Consider the following 21,331-nt stretch of genomic DNA (forward strand, 5'->3'; position numbering starts at 1 on the left):
AACTGTGATACTTCCAGACAATGGAATATTATTCAATGCTAAAAAGAAATGAAGGACCAAGCCATGAAAAGACATGGAAGAACCTGAAATGCATATTACCAAGTGAAAGAAGCCAATCTGAAAAGTCTACATAATGTATGATTCCAACTAGATGACATTCTAGAAAAGGTAAAACTATGGAGACAGTAAAAAGACCAGTGGTTGCCAGGAGTTGGGGGACAGGAGGGATGAACAGGTGGAGCGCAGAGTTCTGAAGGCATTAAAAATACTCTATATGATTCCATAATGATGGATACATGTTATTATACATTTATTGAAACCCTGACATCATACTCAAAATAATTAACTTAAGATGGATAAGAAACCCAAATAGAAAAGGGAAACTATAACGCTTCTAGAAGAGAGCATAGGAAAATTTCTTCATGACCTTGAAGTAGGCAGAGATTTCTTAGGCAGAACACAAAAATCACTAATTGTACAAGAAAAATAGTGATCAGAAAAAGGGCATCAAAATTAAAACTCAGCTCATCCAAAGACACTGTTCAGAGATTGAAAAGAATGAACAGCCTGATTAGTAGCAGCCAGCCCCAGCGCCATTTGCTGGCTTCCCACTTTCCTGTTCCAAAGGCTTAGACCTTTCAAAAGACCTTGTCAGCTCCTACCCATCTTTTCTCTCACTTAGATTGATAACATTGACAGATTGTGAAGGATGCATCTGACCCTGACCAATGCAAGAACCGTCCTGTCTAACAATAAAGCCTACAATAACATTTCTGCAAATACCAAACAGCCATGGTTTTCTCAGCCTTCTTTATCATAACCAATTGGCCACAAAGTTCCAAGCAGGAAAGGCCTTAAGAGTCACACTTTGAATGTCACCATGAAATTGACAGTTCTGAAACTGCCTGGCTAATACCTCAACTTGCCCAAGAAGCATCTTCTGTAATATTTTATACTATGAGTACTTAGGTACGTCATATCTGTAGCAGCTCACAAAGCACATTTACGTGAAATTTCACATAAGCTCCACGACACGCAGGAATTATTACCTTCATTTTCAGATGAGCGCATTAAGAGCTCTGAGCATTCTTGTAACCTGTCCTTTTGCCTGTCTCCTAAGGAAAGGCTTGGAGCCCAAACCCAGATCGTCAGCGTCCAGCTCCGCCACCTCCCACCTCACCATGAGGCCTGGCCCCGAGACTGATGGTGGAAATAGCATCAGTCGCTAACTCTGCTTCATCAGCGTGGGGCTGAATTCATGTGCAAAGATGTTTAGCAGAGTTTACAGAACGGTGGTGGAACGAATCAGACATTTTGCCTATCCCAGCATGACCTCAGGTGATGTAAGCAGCCAACATGGAGCCGCTGAAGCCTCTGGGAAACCTACGATTTTGTTTCATAGAAGAAAGCAGCGCTGGGACCTCCAAGGGGGCGCAAGCCAGCCAGATTTTGCTTAAACTGGGGATCCTTTGATCACCAGCTACCAGTGGAGGGGAAGTGAGCAAATTGCCCAGAGACGAATCTCATGAGGCCATTGCTCTGGGTGTTCAGAAAGGAGCTTTAAGATGTTGAAGTCACTGGGTTGCTCTGCAGCATTTTTAGCGGCTGATTGTTTTGTGAGCCTTCTAATCGCAGTTTCATTTTAAAATGCCAAAGCCATTGTTAACTAACGGAGACAAGCAATAAAAGTCTCAGACGGCCCCCCTGACCTGAGGCTTTTGGGCCAGGTTTTCTGTGCTGACTCATACACAGGTGAGGGTATGTGCTGGACAGGAGCAAACATGAAACCAGGAAGGAGCTGGCAGAGAGGAGAAAACAGGATGCAGGACCGAGGGGTGAAGGAGCCCAAGAGAGCAAAGAGCTGGACAGATGGCTGGTAAGACAAAACAGGGAGATGCCAGGATTTCAGCCATGGGGCAGGTCTGTGTGACAGGGCTCGTGGTACGTATTTCAGTTTTTCAAAGCCTGTTTATTTTCCATTCAACATGAAGTCTTCCATAACTTGATTCCGTGATGGCACCATGATGTGTTGTATGCCACAAATAGGCAAATAAGACACTAATATTATATTTGAGATATTTCTACTGAGAACAAGAAAACCTTCTCCCCAAATTTCCCCTTGAGAACATCTCTCCCTTTCTCAAATCCACCCATTCCCCATAAAACAACAGCACAAAAACCACGTGATGGATGAAGTCAGAGTAACACATATTTAAAGCGTCACAAATTACTCCAAGGAAGAATGCGCCAGACTTTGCATATGCACAGTAAGAAATGAAATCTACTTGTTTTGAATTTGTTGCACCTAGCTATTCCTGGAAATTACTGCTTTGCTATCATAATTCCTACAAGGTAGAATGTGGTGGAGTCAGTGAGCATTATGAGTCATTTCCAAAAATGCTTTTAAGGGAAGTTCTGCAAATAATACTATTTCTTAAGGAAGAAACAATTTTTTGTTTTCAAGTCACACCAAATAACGTATTGCATTTTGAGTCAGAAATAAGTCTAACCAGAATTTTTTTTTCTTAAGATTGGCACCTGAGCTAACAACTGTTGCCAATCTTTTTTTTTTTTTGCTTTTTCTCCCCAAATCCTCCGGGTACACAGTTGTGTATTTCAGTTGTGGGTCCTTCTAGTTGTGGCACGTGGGAGGCTGCCTCAGCATGGCCTGATGAGCGGTGCCATGTCCATGCCCAGGATCTGAACCAGTGAAACCCTGGGCCACTGAAGCAGAGCCACTTGGCCATGGGGCCAGCCCTTAATTAATCAGAAACTTGAAAGTACATATTAATAATAGTTCTTGTGGATTGTGTAATAGATATTGAAAACAGCAGTGAAGAAGGCTAACGTGGATGAGTTTCCACTTGGTAACTAGTTGATGCTTTATCATGCCTGTAGTTTGAAAGGCAGGATTTAGGATCCATGAGGAAGATTTTCTTCCATGATATGTGATCCAGCAGCTGCCGTTCCACTGGGGGTTGTAGAATGACTTTTTTTTTTAAAGTCTTTATTTTTTGTTCTAATAAACTTTTTTATTTTAGAATAGTTTTAGATTAACAGAAAAGTTGCAAAGATAGTATACAGAGTTCCCACATACCCCACACCCAGTTTCCCTGATTATCAACTTCTTACATTAATACGGTACATTTGTTAGAATTAATGAACCAATGTTGATATATTATTGCTAACTAAAGTCCCAACCTTATTCAGATTTCCTTAGTTTTGGCTTACTGTCCTTTTTCTGTTCCAGGACCCCATTTAAGATACTGTATTACATTTAGTCCTCATGTCTCCTCAGGCCCCACTTAGCTGTGACAATTTCTCAAACTTTCCTTGTTTTTGATGACCTTGACAGTTTTGAGGAGTGCTGGTAAGTTATTTTGTAGAATGTCGCTCAACTGGGATTTGTCTGAGGTTTTTCTCATTGGACTGGGCTTACTGGGTTTTGGAAGGAAGACTACAGAGGCCAAGGGCTATCCTCATCACACCCTGTCAAGGGTATGTGCTATGCACACGACTTAGCACCACGCATGATAACAGGATGAAGTTTTACCTCACCGGGGAAGCAGGGAGCTCTCTGAAGGATGGGCCAGAATCCGGCCCCCATGTGTGTGTAGAAGAGGTTGTAAAGAGAGGGGTCTGAGGTCCAGACTCCATTACAGAATGAAAACAGTGGAGAAACCTGATGAGGCAGGGGCCTCTGCTCCTGGGAAACCCCAGAGAGTGCTTCCAAGGGGAGAGAAGGTCCCCTGTCCCACTCCCACTCGGTGCCTGATGAGTGGATGCCCAGCAAGGGTTTTGACCGTTCTGCAGGGAAGCCTAGGGGTCCCGTGGCGGGTAGTGTTGGTTCAGGTGGCAGTAATTTATGAAGATGGCTACTTGCTTTGCAGGCAGAGGCTATGTTTAAAACGTGAGCCTGTTTAAGGGAGCCTCCTAAGTAAACGAAGGCACAAGTATCACACAGATATGGCACAAACTGGGCTGGTAGGAGAAACGTGCCTGAGGTTTGAATCCATGGGTTAGAAGCCACAGAGCATGGGGACACCCCAGGCTAACCTGGAAAGGGTTCAGCACAGCTCAGGGCTGCAGGGCCCCAGAAGTCAGGAGCCAGCAGAGGCTGTAATGAAGCTGTCTGCACAGCGCACTGGACGTCAGCCATGCTTCCTCCCCAGTCTCCACTGTGGCTTGGTGATGGAGGGTCAGCATTTCCACACTTCTCTCCTTGCTCACCCTTGTGGACTCTGCCTGGCATGCAGGCCAGAATTCTCTCAGACTATGGGTTTCCACATATGCTCCTGCACGGAAAGTCCCCAGGTTGCTCCAGGATGTCCTCTGCAGTGCCCCATCCTGTCCTCCTTATCACAGCTGCAGTCAGCCTGAGCCACATTCCTCCTGCCTGAGTCACAGCTCCAGGCCACAGGCTGCCTTTCCTCCAGCTTGGCCTAGGAACCAGCCACTGTCCATTCCATCTTGCTGCTTCAAAAATACTACAGATTTATTTTTATTGCCTACATGGAATGGCTATTTATTATCCAAAGAAAATTTTCCATACTGAAGTTATCCCCTTTCCCTTTCTGCATCCTTCTCAGGATCTAGCCTATCCCATCCCTCCTGGGCCCCACTCCTAATTGCAGCATTATTTGTATACTTCTTTTTACCCAGTTTTCCTTAACTATTACAACACCATTTTGATCAAAAGTCTAGCCTGTCCTTTCAGGCTTGGTCCATGCGCTCCCATCCACCAATCGGTGTACTTCTGACCTTTTCCTTGTTGCTCATCAATGTCGTATCTCCTTGACCACCTTACTAACCCCGCTACAGCAAGAGGCTGCCATCCCCATATGAATGGATGGATGAATGAATGAAAAATGAACAAACACGATGATGCCAAATGTCTAAACTAGGTGATCTTAAATTAGTTGAATTGACCAGCAATTTTGAGACCATGTGGATCTTATTTATCTTAAATAATTGGCAGATCCCTGGTGTCATGTCATATGGAATTTTAAGTTTAAAATACGTATAATAGATAATTTGGGGGTAAATTTTATGCTAATTACTAGATTTTAAATAAGCAACAAGGAATGCCAATGATTTCAGAAAATTCTTGGGAGGAAAACTTAAAACTGAAATATTCTCTTCATGGCCATTGACATTTTTACCCACAAATGATAGTGACACTGCCTAGTTAGTCCCACAGCATGACTTCGGTCCGGGGATACTTGTTCTGAGCACAACCCTCTCACTTTTAAGAATTAGTGTGTAAATATTGAGTGCCCATTGTGTATCAGGGAAGATGAGTTGTAATTTCTCGTCATTTCCCCCTATAACAAGGAAATATCCCCTAGTGTATTCACTCCTATCATCTCCATGGTCTAGTCCACAAATGCTTACCCAGCTCTACCATATGCAGATGCTGCTTGGTGTCAGGCCCCTGCGTTTGAGTATCTCAGCCTGGTTACCATACCAGGCAGCAAACGTGGAGCCAGGTCTCCGTGGGAGCGCTCGGGTTGGGGGGTGGCAGGGGGCGGGATTCAGGGACAGGGAAGGGAGCGAGAAGCTTCCTGGAGGAGGTAACTGCTAAGCTCAGTGCTGAGGGATGAGGGAGCTCACCAAGCGATAGGACACAGAGAACTAGCTTGCCGCGCTGTGGGAAACAAAATGTTGTGTTGGACACGACTTATTTGAAAGGAGACGTTAGGCCAGAAATTTAAGTGGGAATTGAGAAGCTCTCTTCCCTATCCAGGACGATGCTCTGAGGACGGTGAAGCCCGGATGCAAAGTCTCAGTCCCTTCATCAGGATCTGCTCAAGAAGCCTGGGGAATGGGGATTCCAGAGAAGCAGGGCTCGTCCTCCCGGACACCATGCTTCTTCCCAGCAGCCTCGTGACCAGCATGGACCACGACTCCTATGCAGCCTGCGGCAGACTGCCAAACATCCTTGAGCCTCAGTTTCCTTCATGGTTAAAGTCAGAGCAATGATGCGCCCCTACTGGGAGCTGTTTCTTCGGGCTCCTCTCCCAGCTTTTGTAAAACGCAAGTGCTGCGAGGCAAAATGCTTAAATGAGCTTATGCCGGTCTCAGCATCATGTACATGGTGACAAGGGAGAGTTGGCCCACGGAGAGGCAGTGTGTGGACAGAATGGCATTGGACCCCTCCTTAAAGAAGGGACCTGCATGGCGAGAGGTACAGGGCACTTGCGGTGGGACTGTCAGGCAACAGGGCCTGCCTGAGAGTTCTTCTTCTGGCTTGCCAGTCCCCATTTACTCTGATTTAAAAGACAAAAGAAAAACTATAGTTTCTGGAGTGGTGGGTCATAAATCTTCAGAAATGGAAGGCATCTCACCACTATTGCTCTCACCCTCCCTCCCCTGATTTAATCAAGACAATTTCTGTTCCTTTCCATTAGATTCAATGACTCAGAAGAGAACAAGACAATTGTTTCGGTAAATATCACATCTGGCAAAGGCATTGAGCCTCTTTGGTCTAGCTGTTGATTTTCACTCAAATTATTTATGAAGCATGAAAGATGTGCAAGCCTAACTGCTGGAGTGGTAATGCCAGTAAAAGGTAGTTTAAGTTCAATGTGTCCACCTAAACTTCTCCTGTAGAGAAAGTGTACTGGTCAGGGTTCTCCAGAGACCCAGAACTAATAGGATGTGTGTGTATGTATAGAAAGAGATTTATTTTACGGAATTGGCTCATGTGATTGTGGAGTTGCAAGACGGAAACCTGAAGAGCAAGCCAGCAGGGAATCCAGGGAAGAGCTGATGTTTCAGCTTGAGTCTAAAGGCAGCCTGGGGGCAGAATTTCCTCATTTTAGGGAGACCTCACTCTTTTTCTCTTAAGGCCGTCAACTGATTGTATGAGGCCCACCCATGTTATGGAGAATAATCTGCTTTATCCAAAGTCTATTTCTACCCCAAATCTGCTCCCTTCTCCAAAGGAGACAAGTAATAACTCCTTGGCATGACTCGTTTCACATCCTTTATTATTGATTTTTTTGTTACTACAAAAATAGAGTTCACGTATGGCTTTGTAATTTTTTTAATTCACTTAGCAATACACCATACATGTCTTTTCATGTTTAAATCTGGCTTTCTGTATAGTATTTTTTTTTCTATTCACTTAAATTAGAGAAAAAGTATAAAGAAGGAAAATAAATAAATAAAAGATGTTTTACAAATGAAAGATAAACCTTGCTGTAGGCCTAGGAAATCAGCTTTTTGAGAGTGTCCACGTTGTCCAGCCCCATTTTCCCTGGAAGGGCCTGGCCCGGACACTGTGACCACGACGGGCTGCCTTTGCTCCTGCAGACTCAGTGAGCACCCAGAAGTCCCCACTTACACCTTCCATTCCTAGAGGGCTCTGTCTTGCCTTCCTCCTTCGCTCCTGTAGCCATGGTTGCCTCTGAGGCTGAACCAAAAGCTGTTGGCCCTCTGTCACACTATAAGCAAAGAAATGGCAGTGTAGAATTTCAGAGAAATTCCTAACAAGTGGGCAGAAATCCTTAGGTTATTGTTTCTTTACATAACCTTCCAGACAGGCAAGCAAGGAGTTTGGGGGAATTGTACCAATGTGTACTTTTGGAACACCTCATTTTCAGGATCTGATGTTGTCTCTGAAGGGACTTTTTCTTTGACAAGACCAGAAACTCAGTCATCTTTATCTCTGGTTAGCAGTTTCCTCCCCAGTTGTCATTAGGGGAGATATCAGTCACCCAGCCTCGGTTGGGTCTCTGAAAACAGCCCTTGCACTATCCCATATCACAACACCCCAGGCCATGCCCTTCTGCATTCACGCTGGAAAGATCTGAGGCTCCGAGTCACCCGGACTGGTGGAGGTGACTCATCTTCCTGACCCTGCGTGGAGGAGAGTGGCGTGTTTGGTGCACACTGTGTGCCTGTCAGCAGTCGGCATCCTGTTGGCCAGGAAAACACTGCCTCTTCCTGGGACAGGCTTTGTCTGCCGCTGGCACAGATGCACCAGTGGACAGAGGCCACGGAGTCATGGAAGAAAACCAGGCTGAATCCACGGGTTCTGTGTTTGCAGTGGGAAGAGCGATGCCCCATTTTCCCACCAACTCTGACACCAAAACAAGCAGACAACTTGCCCCTTTTTTGTTTTTGAGGGTTTTATGGCCCATCATTACAGGAAATAAACAATGGTAGCATACAGGATGAATACCAAGGAGGGTACAAGCAACACTGATTTTGAAGAGGTCGGGGGGTGGTTTCTTTCCCCTCCTCCTCTCCCTCTTATTCTGGAGGAGCTCATTCATCGAGTCCTTGACTATCCATCCCATGACTCCTCTCTTCCCCTAGCCGCAGTCAGATTGCTTATTTACTTAGCTAGTTATTTGCTCCTTCCCTTGCTCCATAAAAAAGTTGAGCCAGCTTATAAAAATACACAGAATAAAGGCTGGAATAAATGACCAAGATAAGCAATGAAGAACACAAGAAAGTAGTTGATAGAGCCAGCAATAAGATAAGCACACAGAAATGTCTGTCGTTTGATGTTGCTCAGTTACTACAAATGGACTGGAAATTTGGATCTAAGAGTCCTAGAAGCCAAAAAAAAAAAAAAAAAAAATAGAGAGAGAGAATAATCAGGCAAAAGGTACACGTCAGCAAGTCAGGAAAAGATCCACCTCGCTAAAGAAGAGACCAGAGGGAGGTGGGGGATGGCAGTCCATACTTGCTGGGCATGTGGGCCAGGCACTGAGTTAAATGCTCTTCCAACATTTCCTCATTTGATCCTGGCAACCGGTAGGGTGCATACTATTATGATGCTCATGTGACAGAATAGGAAACTAACTGAGAGTCAGTTAGTAACGTGTCCAAGACCAGAGAGTTAGTCAACTGTAGAAATGAGATTCTATTCCAGCCTATCAGGCTCCAGGTCTGGGTGACTCTGCAGGACAGTAAGGGGCGCTAGGGGGATATTTCTGCAACAGATGCAATAGCGATGTTTGTAGGGCTGTGTCTCCTCACTTCTTTCAATGCAATTCCCTAATATAGGCACAAAAGCATAAATGCAGTTGAAACTCAGGGAAAGCAATTCCTTGAACCAAAAGTTTGTCTATGTTCTTAGTTCTCTGATGATCTAATTTCCTTCTCTGTGTGGATGTATAAATACAGACATGCACTGCATGATCGCGTTTCAGTCAACAATGGACCACACGCAAGACGGTGGTCCCATAAGATTAGCACTATATAGCCTAGGTTTGTAGTAGGCAACAACGTTTAGGTTTGTGTAAGTACACTCTATGATGTTCACACAAACACAAAGTCACCTAACAATGCATTTCTCAGAACATATCCCGGTCGTTAAGTGACACATGACTGTATTGCAGATTCTGCCAGGAAATAGATCAACAGGTATTTTCTCAAACCATAGTCAGTCGTTCTACTGCATCTCAAACTCACTCCAGTACCATTTATTTACACGCCAAGAGAAACTTGAAGCTGATGACTTTGGTCTCTCCACTCCCACGCCTACCTCTACATAGGAAATACTCTCACAGCCATCCAAGACCATGGAATACCCAATGAAGACCTCTACTAAGAACACCTAAAGTACAACTTCACCTGCCTTGTGGTTCTTTTCTTCCAACCTACTCCCTATGAAATGAATTAAGAATTGGGTATTCCCTCTATTCAAGACCTCATCCCGTTCAGGCAGCATTTCTCAAACTTTCAGCATCCACAGCCACTTCAAGACCTCCAATTTTAGGTAAAAATTCATCACAATTTTTAGGAATGAAAACATCATATTCTTTTAAAAATCTTTTTATTATGGAGAAATTCAAATGCATATGAAAGTAGAATAGAATAATGAACCTCTATGTACTCATCACTCAGTTTCAACAATTGTTGACTCTTGGCCAGTCTTGTTTCAACACTACTCCCATCTACTTCCTCTTTCCCATGTTATCCTGAAGCAAATCCCAGATATCATATCATTCCATCCACAAATATTTCAGTGTGTGTCTCTAAAAGATATGAATCCTTTCCTTCAACATTATAAGACCACTATCACAACTAAAAGTATTCATGAGTTCCTAAATATCAAATTTCCAATTGTCTCAAAAATTTTTGTGTTTTTGTTTGAATCAGGATCCAAATAAGGCCCACACATTCCTATTCAATACATTATTTTAAATAACACTAATTATTTCGTGCAGTTTTTTAATGTTCTGTGCTTTTTTTTTTTGGCTGAGGAAGATTGGTCCTGAGCTAAGCTCTGTTGCCAATCTTCCTCTTTTTGCTTGAGGAAGATTGTCCCCGAGCTAACATCTGTGCCAATCTTCCTCCACTTTGTATCCGGGATGCCGCCACAGCATGACTTGACAAGTGGTGTATAGGTCAATGCCTGGGATCCAAACCCATGAACCCTGGGCTGCTGAAGTAGAGTACACGAACTGAACCACCATGCCACCAGGCCAGCCCCTATTTCATGCGTTTTTAAGAGAACATCATTTTCAATCTCTTCCCAAGATATCTGTCCTGTCTATTCTGTCCTATTTGGTCAGGTTTCTTTCCTCCATACTCCACCAGTTTCTTTCTTTACTCTTTACTTTTTACTAAGTTAAGCACTGCCAACTCACAGATGTCTCTTCCCAGTGGCCACGGACTCAGAAATGAGAGATTTTTCATTGAAAACACTTTTGTCCCAATTACAAAACCTATTCAAAATCTGGATGGATGCATGCTTTAACTTGGGAGATAAGGGAAAAATGGGTCCCCCTCATCCACATGGACTGCCCCCAGCTCTGGAAAGCATTTGTCCAATATGACAGGTAGTTCCAAATTATGCCCAACAATAGACTGCTCTCCACCTCTTAAAGTGAAGACATGGATCAGATATTGAAAAAGGGTAAGAACCCACTCAGAGCAGACGAGACCTCAGTTTGAGCTTATGAAAACAATCTAATTCCTCAGCTAACTGGTTTCTCTTTTAAGGGGCTGTTTATCCTTTGGATACCAGAGGCCAATGCCAGAATTGACAAGGCATCTGAGACAAATCACCAGTGGACATGCCGTGATGGGCAAAGTCAAGTTCTCGCCCAAAGCTGTGGGAAGGCCCTCTGATGGCAGAGGGGAAAGCAGAGGGGTGGGGAACAGATGACCAGAAAGAGCAGTTGGGAGGACACTGAAATGTCCAGGCAGGAGACGATGTGCTCCTGAATTTGGGTAGGAAGAGGACCAGGTGGAGGGGGAAGGATCAACATCAGCGAAGGAGAGGGGACTTGGGGACCAACTGAACGTGGGGGGTACAGATGGAAGAGGGAGGAATCTTCAGTGACATTCATATTTCCAACACCAGTGCTGGGATGCTGTGTAAAAAGGAATCCTAAATACACACACACTCACGAAAGGGCCCCCCTTCCAAATTGCCCAGGGCCCTGGGATGGAAAGAGCCGGTTGATCTGTGAGTTAGAAAACACCGCATGTGAAATATCCTCTTTGTAGTTACAGCAAGGGTTCTCAACATGGGCTGCACGTTAGAATCATCTAAGGTGTTTAAAAAGTACTACGCCCAGGCCCCAGCTCAGGCCAGTTGAATCAGAATCCCTGGGTCTTCTTATACCTCGTCCCACCATCCCCCCCCAACAGAGGTGATGCTAATGTGCAGCCAGGGCTGAGAACTGCTGGGCCAGGCATGGACAGCAAGGGCTATTTCAGCAGAAAACTACCTGCCTGTTCCAAAACCTGTAGGAGGACCCCTTTTGGAACTGTTCACAGCTGGAAGCTTTGTTTGGCTCAGCTTGGACCCCTGTTGCTTGGGGTGAGAACAACGACCTGACCTTCGGAACACAGCTCTCCGGCAAAAAGAGGCTGGCAAGGAAGGCCTGGCAGGGGGACAGGAAAGAAGGGAGCCAGGTGTCCGGCACACGTGCTTCCCCTCTGCCTGGGGAAGGCAGCGGTTCTCACACTCCTGCACGTCACATTCACACTGGGATGGCTCTCAAATGCAGACGCCTGGGCCGCAGTCCTGTGTTGGTCAGAGGTCTAGGTGTGTGGCCCAGGATTCTGCATTTTTATGGGTCCCAGGTGACTGTGACAGAGCATTCACGGCACATACACCCCCAGAAAACCATGAGAGGCCTGCAGAAGCAAGTCTGTGGGCCTCCGCAGGGGACATGTGCAGGGCAGGGCTTCTCTTTCATCCCGGACCCTGGCCCAGGAGAGTCTGAATAGGCGGGTCTGAGGTAGTGCCCAGCACTCAGCATTAGAAATGATTCTGGGGCTCTATCCAACTAAGGGGACTTCATGGAAAAAAAGTGGACCTGCCCCAAGTTTTCATTGTATAACAGAAGGTGGAAGCGAAGCAGGAAGGGCCCTTGGCTCACTTACTCCCTGTTTCCACCAAAAGGGAAACTGGGGGGTTTTCCGGGGCTGACTGCTGGCAGGAAGTGCGGGAGCATGAGCGCGAACCCAAGGAACAGCCTCTGGACTTTCCGAGAACTTCAGTTTCAGCAGCGGCTTTCAAAGTTAGGTCCCTGGACCAGCAATATCAGCATCATTTAATAGAAATGCAAGTTCTTGGACTCCCACCCCAGATCTACTGGCTCAGACTCTCTGGGCGTGGGGCCCCCAATCTGTTACAACAGGGCCTCTGGTGATTGCAATGTTGTTCGGGTTTGAGGATCCCTGTGCCACAGGTTCAAATGCTTCAGTGCTCCTGGGCTTAGCAAAGTTCCCACCTCTCCTGGCCATTCCCTCAGTCCCTCTTCACAGAGGAAGGGAGGAGAGCCACACAGCACCCCTCCCACTCTCACCACCCAGTACTGGGAAGGTGCTGACTGACAGGGGCTGCTGCGCCAGCAGGAAAGGAAGCCAGATTCCGGGCAGCTGCCACCTGCCCAGCAGGCTGTTCTCCCAGCTGACACTGCTTTGTTTTCCTTTTCCCGGTGCCTGGAGAGGGGTGCAGGAGGGGCTTTCCCTCCAAGAGAAAGGGCACCTGGGTGCCTAAACCCCCAAAGCAGAGGTGGCTCTGGCTCAGAAGCCTCGGGGTCTGGTTCCACTGTCCTCCCCAGAGAAATACAGAAAATAGGTTCAGAGGAACTCGGGACACATCTCCACACTCCTTCTCCTGGTCCAGGAGTGCTTCCTCTTCTCAGGGGATGGGGAAGCAGGCTTCGGTCAGAGGGGCAGCATCCTGTACCAGGACACAAGCCCTTCTTGGAAGGGGTGTCGACGTTTGTACCCCACACCTCCAGAAACGAGGCCAGGGCTGGTGATGCAGTCAGCTCGGCTGCTAAGACGAAATGCCACAGACCGAGTGGCTTAAATCCAGCTGTCTATCTCGGTTCTGGAGGCTGGTTCAGAGGCCGAGGCACAGGGCAAGGACCGGCCCAGTGCGACAGGGCGAGTCACTCAGCTCTTTCTTCTCCAGCCCCAAGTCTGGATCTCGTCCAAGCATTCTGATCAAAGAGAAAGATTAACACGCTCGAAAGAGTGAGTCACGGGGATCCGGAATAATCCAGCCCTGTTGTCAGGATCCATTGTTGAGTCTTCAAATGTGTTATAAGAGAGTTCGGAGCTTTGAAGCAAAAATTCGGGGACTTACTTGGGTTACATTAAAAGCACAATTTTATATTTTCTTGTCAAATAACTTTACTTGAGGCAACAAATGAAATATAATTTAATTCAACAGGAAATATCACACTTAGAGGGAAAACATAGAAAAAAAAAAAAGCAAAACCTTAAATTAAAGCCAAACATTCTTTCCAAGGCATGGCACTGACATTTCCAGATTGACAGCAGAATGAGTTTGTTTCCATGAAACAGAATCATGAGTCCAAAGTCTGCCTTTGAAACAGTTTTCCACTTCGTCTCCGTTTCTCAAGGCTCAGGGTACAATGCTTGTGGCCTTTCTCAGGGCTAGGTAGCCAGTGACAACATCAGACGGCAGCCTCCGAATGTAAGAAAACTCTTCAATGGTGCTGAACCGCAGCTTGCTCTGGGGGTCAGTGTAGTTGGCCTGGATGAGAAACAGGCAGAGGGAAGGGCAGAAAGCTGTTGTTGGTGGCGATGTTTTAAGTGCAAGTCTAACATTTTTTTCTGTTTTACCGAAAGTGAAATATTTCTTCATCATGCTTTACTCTACCACCAAGAACACTAAATTGCTCACTTGGGCAAAGACTCGTTCATCTTCCCAGACTTGAGAAATACTTCAGGGTGTGGACGGGAGGAAGAGGCATAACCACTGTCAGACACTAGGACCGTTCTGGTTGGTGCCTCAAGGTCTGCAAGGAACAGATCCCAAACTGAATCCATGATGATCCTCCCTCCCTGATCCCTGCCTTCAAACTCCTACCTGCTCCAAACAAATGTTCCAGATCTGTTCCCCAAGGCAGGGAGCGGCCCCTCCATGCGGGCTGGGCACACCCGCCCCTCCCAGCTACTGTCCACTGACTCCAAATGCACTCCTCCCCTGCTCTTCCATGCCCTCCTCATGCCACTTCCTTGGCTCCCTGGGTGACACTGCAGTGCTGGGCAGGCCACCCACTCTTCCACTGGAAGGGACTGCCATCCTAACTTCAGCCATGGTCATTTACACCTTGCAATTCTGATCATGTCATTGCTCAGCGTGAAACCTCTCAATGGCTCCTCTCTGTTCTCAGGACAAAGGCCAAGTCCTCAGCATGGCTCCTCAGACCCTACAAGCAAGTCGGCGCCCTTCTCCTTCCCAAGCCTCTTCCTTAGCCACATGTCCCCACTCGCTGGTTCCAACTGCCCTGGCTCTCAGTACCCACTCCTGTCATGCCCCATTCTCCTTTTCCTCAGGAGCGGTCCCCACCCTGGCCCACTCTGCTCAGAATCACTTGCTCATCCTTCAGGACTCAGCCTCCAAAGTCCTATCATCAAGGAAGCCTTATGCACTCCCCTCCAGGAGGTCAGGACCCCATCTCCACTTGCACTTCACCACACCTCTCTCCTGGGGAATGCTTATCTCTGTTGCTTGTACGTTTATCATCTGCCTGACTCTCACTCAGGTCTAGGCTGTGAGGCTCCAGGAGGCAGGAAGCCTGTGGTTTGCTTATCACTGTGTCCCGGCTCCTAGTGCAGTGCAGAGCGCCCAGAGGGCCTTCAGTCAGTGCTGTACAACCAATGATGAAGGAAGGAAGGAACAAACAAACGGCCGATCAGGACAATCACAGAAAAGAGCGTTTGTTTCCCATTGACATATCTAAATTCTCTTTTGGTCTGTTTTCCCCATGTACAAAGTGGAGAAGATAATCTACTTACTATATACCTCAAGGCACATGGCTTCTATAGATTTTGAAACAGAAAACATGAGGGTGAGTCATTTGGAACTCCTTTGGAAAAATTATACAAGATGCCTTTAAAGTCTAGACAGATAAGGTCCAATTACTCAAGTGTGGACTGTCTGCCCCAGTGCTGACGATCTCTGCGTGGACCGAGGCTCGCAGCAACGCTGTGACTCAACAAGGGGGGCTCGGCTCCGTGAAGAAGCGACAGGCTGAAGGGAACTGAGTCAGAGCTGTCTCATACTCTAAAACTTCTTCAGTCCTGCCACTGGGGATCTCCCTGAGCCATTTCGTGTCTGCATGTCAGGAAAATGAGATTATTCCTAAAAGCTAAGACTAATTAAAGCTCTCTATAAAATACAACTTTGATCCTTTGGCTTAATCTAGATATTGCCTTTCTGTACCACATTTCTTTTAATGACTGTAATATAATGGAAGGCTTAAAGAGAAAAACAGCCAAGTCCCTTTTAAGGGCTCCTGGCCATGAGGCAGTTAGATGAACAGCTGGCAGGGGGAGGCTGCCCTGCCGCTGTGAGCAGGGTGCAGGCATGTGCATCTGGCTTTGATCATCTGGCCTCCATATATGAACCAGCCCCGGCCCGGCTCCATTTCTGTGGCCGCCTCACTCCCACCACCAAACTGTGCTGAGCTGGCCCGCCCAAGTTCAGACCTCAGTGCCAAGGCTGCTGAATAAATAATGCAGAACACAGAGATACTGTGGCACCAACAAAAAGGTCACCAACAAAAACTTGCACAGATGGACCTGACCGGTGTGCTGAACAGAAGGAGGATGCCGAGTGACAGCCCAGAGTCGAACAAGTGAAGAATTGTCCTCCTGCAGTCTGCCCTCCTCCAGGTTCTGCCCCTGGACCCTGAACGAACCAAAGGCCGCTTTCAGCGAACAGCTCCAAGGCCTCCTGGCTGCGGGGTGACAGACTGTCCACTGCTCCCCCATCTCACCCCGAGCCACAGTACTTTGCATAGCTTTGTAACAAGGGCTAAACACAAGTGTGACCTGCATGCCTTCCTGCCAGGTCCAAGCACAGGGCAAACAGTCACTTGGCCGGCCGGGAACAGGCGCGTCAGTGTAAACACGAGCTGGGCTTTATTTTTTAATTACGTTAACTTTAATTTATACAAGTAACAGATAAACATATCCTCCTCTAAAAAGAAAAAGAAAACATTATGAAGAAGACTAAAGTTCCCTTTTACCACCGTCCACCATGCAAAAGTCCTTTGCCCTACCCTGAGGAACCATGGTTAGGTGGGCACCCTTCCAGACCTTGTTTATATACACCCTTGCACACACGTATAAACACACCAGAGAAACTGCCCAATTTTTTTGTGAGTGCGTATTGATTTTTACTTAAGTGGGACCAGGCTGTTTATAATGCTTTGCACCTTTCAGTAAACAATATGTCTTGGAAGTTTATCCATGTTGTTACATATACATCAAGCTCGCAGAATAGTATGAACACCCCCCAAGTCCTCCCCATGGCCCACCGCTGGCTGACTTTTATGTTGTTGTTGATGCTGTTTTATGTTATTTCTAATATTCTACTAACACATTTTCTCACAAGCATTACTGCATGAAGCTCCTTGTGCAGAGTTTCTCCAGGGAGCTGCCCAGAGGGCAAATTGCTGGGTCACAGGCTTTGCGTTTTTGTCTCAACACGTGGTGTCAAACTGCCCTCCAAGAAATGCGCACCAATGCAGATTCCCCGCTCAAAACAGCAGGGTGTGAGGATACCCGCTGCTCTACGCCGGGAACAATCAAATGTCTTCATTTCTTCTCCCTGATGAGTCTTTTTCCTAATTATCAGGAAGGGGGAATATCTACTTAGTGGTCATCCGTATCTCCTCCTTGTAACTGTCTCTTCATATCCTTTTAGGCAATTCTCCTATGGGGTTGGCTTTCAATGATTTGGTGGAGTTCTCTATATATTCAGAATTTCTTAATTCTTACATACAGTGGCACAAGAGGTTGCCTGTCATGACAAGCCCTTTGCCGATGGCATAAAGGGGCCAGGAACAATGCTTCTCAGGATGATTCTCATGCCTCCTATTGTGTGAAAGCCATTGCACCACAGATGCACTGCCTGCTGATGGTGAGGATAAAATACGCTCCAAGGGGCCACCCTCCAAGTCTGGCCATAAACCACAGCTTCCATGAGCTCAGCACAAAATGTCACAGGGAGAAATCTCCACTCTGGGCCCTAAGAGAATAACTGGTGCCAGACTAGCTCTCTTACCATAAGCAACTATTAAAATGAGTCAAATACATGAGACAACTATTTTCAGGCAGTAGACAAGAGATAGCGTAAGACTACAACATTTCTCTCAAGTTGAAGTCCCCTCAGGGGGCATTTAGGAGGAGATATATGCCTGTGAATGGATGTGAAAAAAACCCATCACACACGCACACACCATTTTATCGCACTTCCACTTTCCCTATCGTTTTTTAGGATCACTATATTTAAGGGTCTATGTTAAAAAGTTTGTAGTACACTGAGGAGTGTGTGCTCTCTGGAAGAAAAGCTAAAACATATGACTAATTCAGAGAGTATAAGACTATTTTAAAAAATATAATAAAAACTCAAATCTTTCCCAAAGTAGAACAGACATCATTAATTCAGTTTGTTTCAGAAGTTGGAGTCATACATTTTCATACAAAGTAAAGCATTTAAATGAACGGTATGAGTTTTAAAAAGTGAAGTGCCTTATTATTTCTACAGTAATGAGAAAAAGCCCATTTCCCGAATTTAACACTGATGAAAAGGATGAAGAAGGTGAGCTGAGAGTCCCACACTCCGCCTGCCTCCGGAGAAGAAGGAAATGAGGTGCTCAGAGGCTCCTGAGGTTCAGTGACTGGCCCATATCCCACTCGTCCAACTACGCTGCTGGTTTTCAAACTGTGTTCCCCAGAAGCACTCTAGGGTCACTGTGGTGGGGCGTGGGGAGAAGGTCAGAGCACCAGACCCACATGGGACCGCAGTGGTAGGTGGGCTCCAGGAGATTCTGTAAAATATTTCATTTGGAAAAGGGGTTCTGATGCTTAAAAAGAAGTTTGAAAATGACTACTTTTACCGTAGTGCCTCTTTAGAGAAGTTTAAATATATTTTTAAAAAGTGTACTATCATCGGGGCTGGCCCCGTGGCCAAGTGGTTAAGTTCGCGCGCTCCGCTGCAGGCGGCCCAGTGTTCCCTGGTTCGAATCCTGGGCGCGGACATGGCACTGCTCATCAAACCACGCTGAGGCAGCATCCCACATGCCACAACTAGAAGGACCCACAACGAAGAATATACAACTATGTACTGGGGGGGCTTTGGGGAGAAAAGGAAAAAAATAAAATCTTTAAAAAAAAAAAAGTGTACTATCATCCCTAAAATGCAGGGAATTTTTAAACTTCAGCAGTAAAAAAAAGAAACAGTTGTTTCTTTCATGTTATCTCATATAGTTAACGAGCAGAGGAAAGGGAAATGAAACCTGGGTCTCCTGCTTTCTGGAGCAATCCTCTCTCCAGGCTGCCCACACAGATGCCCCACGTTGCAGCTAGTCTAAAATTAATGTGTCATCACTTCCACACAAACCCATTACCTCCTCAAAGTCTAGAGCATCCAGGCAGGACCAGTGGTGGTCAATATTCAACACTGTCTAAATCTTCATTTTAATTCGGTGTTATAAGACATAGAGATGTAATTATACTCACAAGAAGTCCTGAAACATCAGAATACTTCTTAGCTGGTTTAAAGGATGGAGGAGCATCAATACTGAAGTCTGGGGGGACAAAAAAGAAGATAACTAAACTGGCTTCAAAACATTCAGATCCTTTCCCTTTTTTTCTAAAATACGGTTTGATAATATTCCTGAAATTTTTACTTTGTGATTAAGTACTCACAGCAGTCTCTGGGGAAATAATGCCGTATATGTCATAGACCAAGTGTGGGCTCCGGATCTTGCTCTGCCCTGTCCCCAGGGACCCCCTACTCCACCAGAAGCACCAGAAGCTCATCTGCCCACCAGCCACTTTCACTGTGTCAGGCTACATGGGCTGGTGGTGGTGAGATGCCAAACAACCCACTGACTGGATCTGAGCATCCGGACACCGGAATGTCCACACCCAGACAACTGACTAGCTCACTTGTCACCCGTCTGAGTCACCCCAGGAAAGAGGTGCAGTGGGAACGGAGACAGAGGGAACTTGAACCTGTACTTTCCAATGATGCTGAACAGAACATACACTGGCACTTTACACATATTTGGAAACACTGCAGCACAAAGCATTTGCTCTGAAAAACACCGGCTCAGCGAGTACAACAGAGTTGGCTTTTAAGCTGGTCGTCAGAAACCCTCGCAAATCTTGGGCAACTTTGTTCTTGGAAACAAATTTTAACAGTAGCCCTTGATTTTTGTCTAACAGAAACATTAATATCTTTTCTAACAGAAACACCAATATTATCATATCTGGACCTATTTCTCCAGATGGAAATGTTAACAGTGACACTAAAAACCACACATCCATGACCACACAAACAGATTAAGCACAGATATAGTTACGAGGAAATAGACACATAATCTCTTTACATTCATGCCACTCTAAAATTCCTAAGCTAAAAATGGTGTCCTACATTAACGCAAACACAATAAAATAATAAAAGAGGTTTGTTAAAAGAAAGTTCCTAGTCCAAACATTATAAACACATAGAAGGCTCTCGACAGCTCACAGTTAGGATCGTTCAGTTGCCATGGCAACGCCCTCTCAGCAGCGAGAATTTGTTTCAGGTTCTTCCAGGTTCTATTCTTCTTGCCAGCTACCGCACCACCATGGCCAGAGTGCTTGAATTAAAAGCATGGGTGAGAAGAAACAAAAATCAATGGAGACTGCCATTTCAGAATCTGACATTTATGCTTATTCATAATTATAACATGCCCCTCATTCTGTCAGCAATCATTTATACCCCAAGGCTTTTTTTTTTTAAGTATTATGCTGTACACTTTAATCTTCCTTATAAAAAACAAAGCTTTTGGATGGTCAAAACTCAGGAGTTAGTTAGGGATGAAGTAGAAATAAAAAGTTATTTTTTTTTCCATGCACATAGCAAATCACCTCCCTTATTGGATCTAACTTTAGAGAATTCACTCATGAACTTCCCTTACTTTAAAATAAATTTACTACAAAGTTAGATTTAAACTCATGATCACATCTCTAAACCCCCTTTCGAGGGCAAGTCTGCCTGCAAATTACTGATGATCCTGGAAAACCCAAGTAAGCCTCAGTCACGGCATGGCAAGCCTTCTGGAAATTCTTTTTTTTTCCTTTTCGTCCTATGAAGATGACAAAATAAAATGGAAAGAATACTAAAATCTGTTGCAGGCACTGGTAACACCATATTTTCAAAACTAATTAATGAAACATCTTTTAATGGTATAATCTGAATCGCTGTCATTTATTATACTCCTTGAGGATGAAAGGAAGAGTAGCCTGTTTCTGCTTTACAGCACAATAGTTTAGATTTACTTAAAGAAACTAATGAGGCGCAATCTTCTTTTCGTTAGTTATTTCAAATCTCTTCTAAAACTTATGTGAGACCAATGCAAAGGGAGGGTGAACAGTCATCATGGAAATGAACCACCCTCCAAATAGGATCCCTTAACAAATGCCACAAAGGGCACCCAAATCCTCGGGAACTGGCATATCAGGAGAGCAACAACAAGGGCCCTTCTGCTCCTGCCCCCACCCCTCCCACAACAGCCCATGACAGAGAAGGTGGCAACTGGGACTGATGCAGAAGGGGACACCAGTGCCTAGCAAGATCAGAGGCCGACGTATGGTGGTTTGGTTTTTTATTTATAAATACCTTAGATGCTTACCACAAAGTTGGGATCCTTAAATGGCAAAGGTTTGGCAGCCTTTTCCATAGGTCCTGTGCTAAAATCAGAGGGCACCATTTTATTCTCACTCATGGCTTCCATGCTGATACCCTTAAAACACAGTAAGAATAGCATGAGGTCAGTTTCTTTCAGCTGAGTTCCCTAACTCAGCTCTCAAC

At 45.6% G+C, this 21,331-nt stretch overlaps 1 protein-coding gene across 5 annotated transcripts in view; it reads right to left on the minus strand.

The window, feature by feature from the left end:
* Positions 1-21,331, minus strand: part of INO80C (INO80 complex subunit C) — a 41,582-nt gene that overhangs the window by 4,627 nt on the left and 15,624 nt on the right. For 2 of the 5 annotated variants that reach the window (XM_001496752.7, XM_070220937.1), the window contains 4 exons: positions 21,153-21,263; positions 20,006-20,117; positions 18,991-19,058; positions 13,635-13,990 (listed from right to left, as the gene is read on the minus strand). In XM_001496752.7, coding sequence (XP_001496802.1) covers positions 13,859-13,990; positions 18,991-19,058; positions 20,006-20,117; positions 21,153-21,263 — 423 coding nt within the window. In that variant the 3' untranslated portion in view covers positions 13,635-13,858. Of the gene's footprint in view, positions 1-13,634; positions 13,991-14,140; positions 14,256-16,363; positions 18,300-18,990; positions 19,059-20,005; positions 20,118-21,152; positions 21,264-21,331 lie in introns of those variants that run through there. The other 3 variants (XR_011421013.1, XM_005612842.4, XM_023647661.2) reach the window with 3 other exon arrangements.

The sequence above is a fragment of the Equus caballus genome, chromosome 8 (assembly GCF_041296265.1).
Source record: "Equus caballus isolate H_3958 breed thoroughbred chromosome 8, TB-T2T, whole genome shotgun sequence".
Classification (NCBI taxonomy): domain Eukaryota; kingdom Metazoa; phylum Chordata; class Mammalia; order Perissodactyla; family Equidae; genus Equus; species Equus caballus.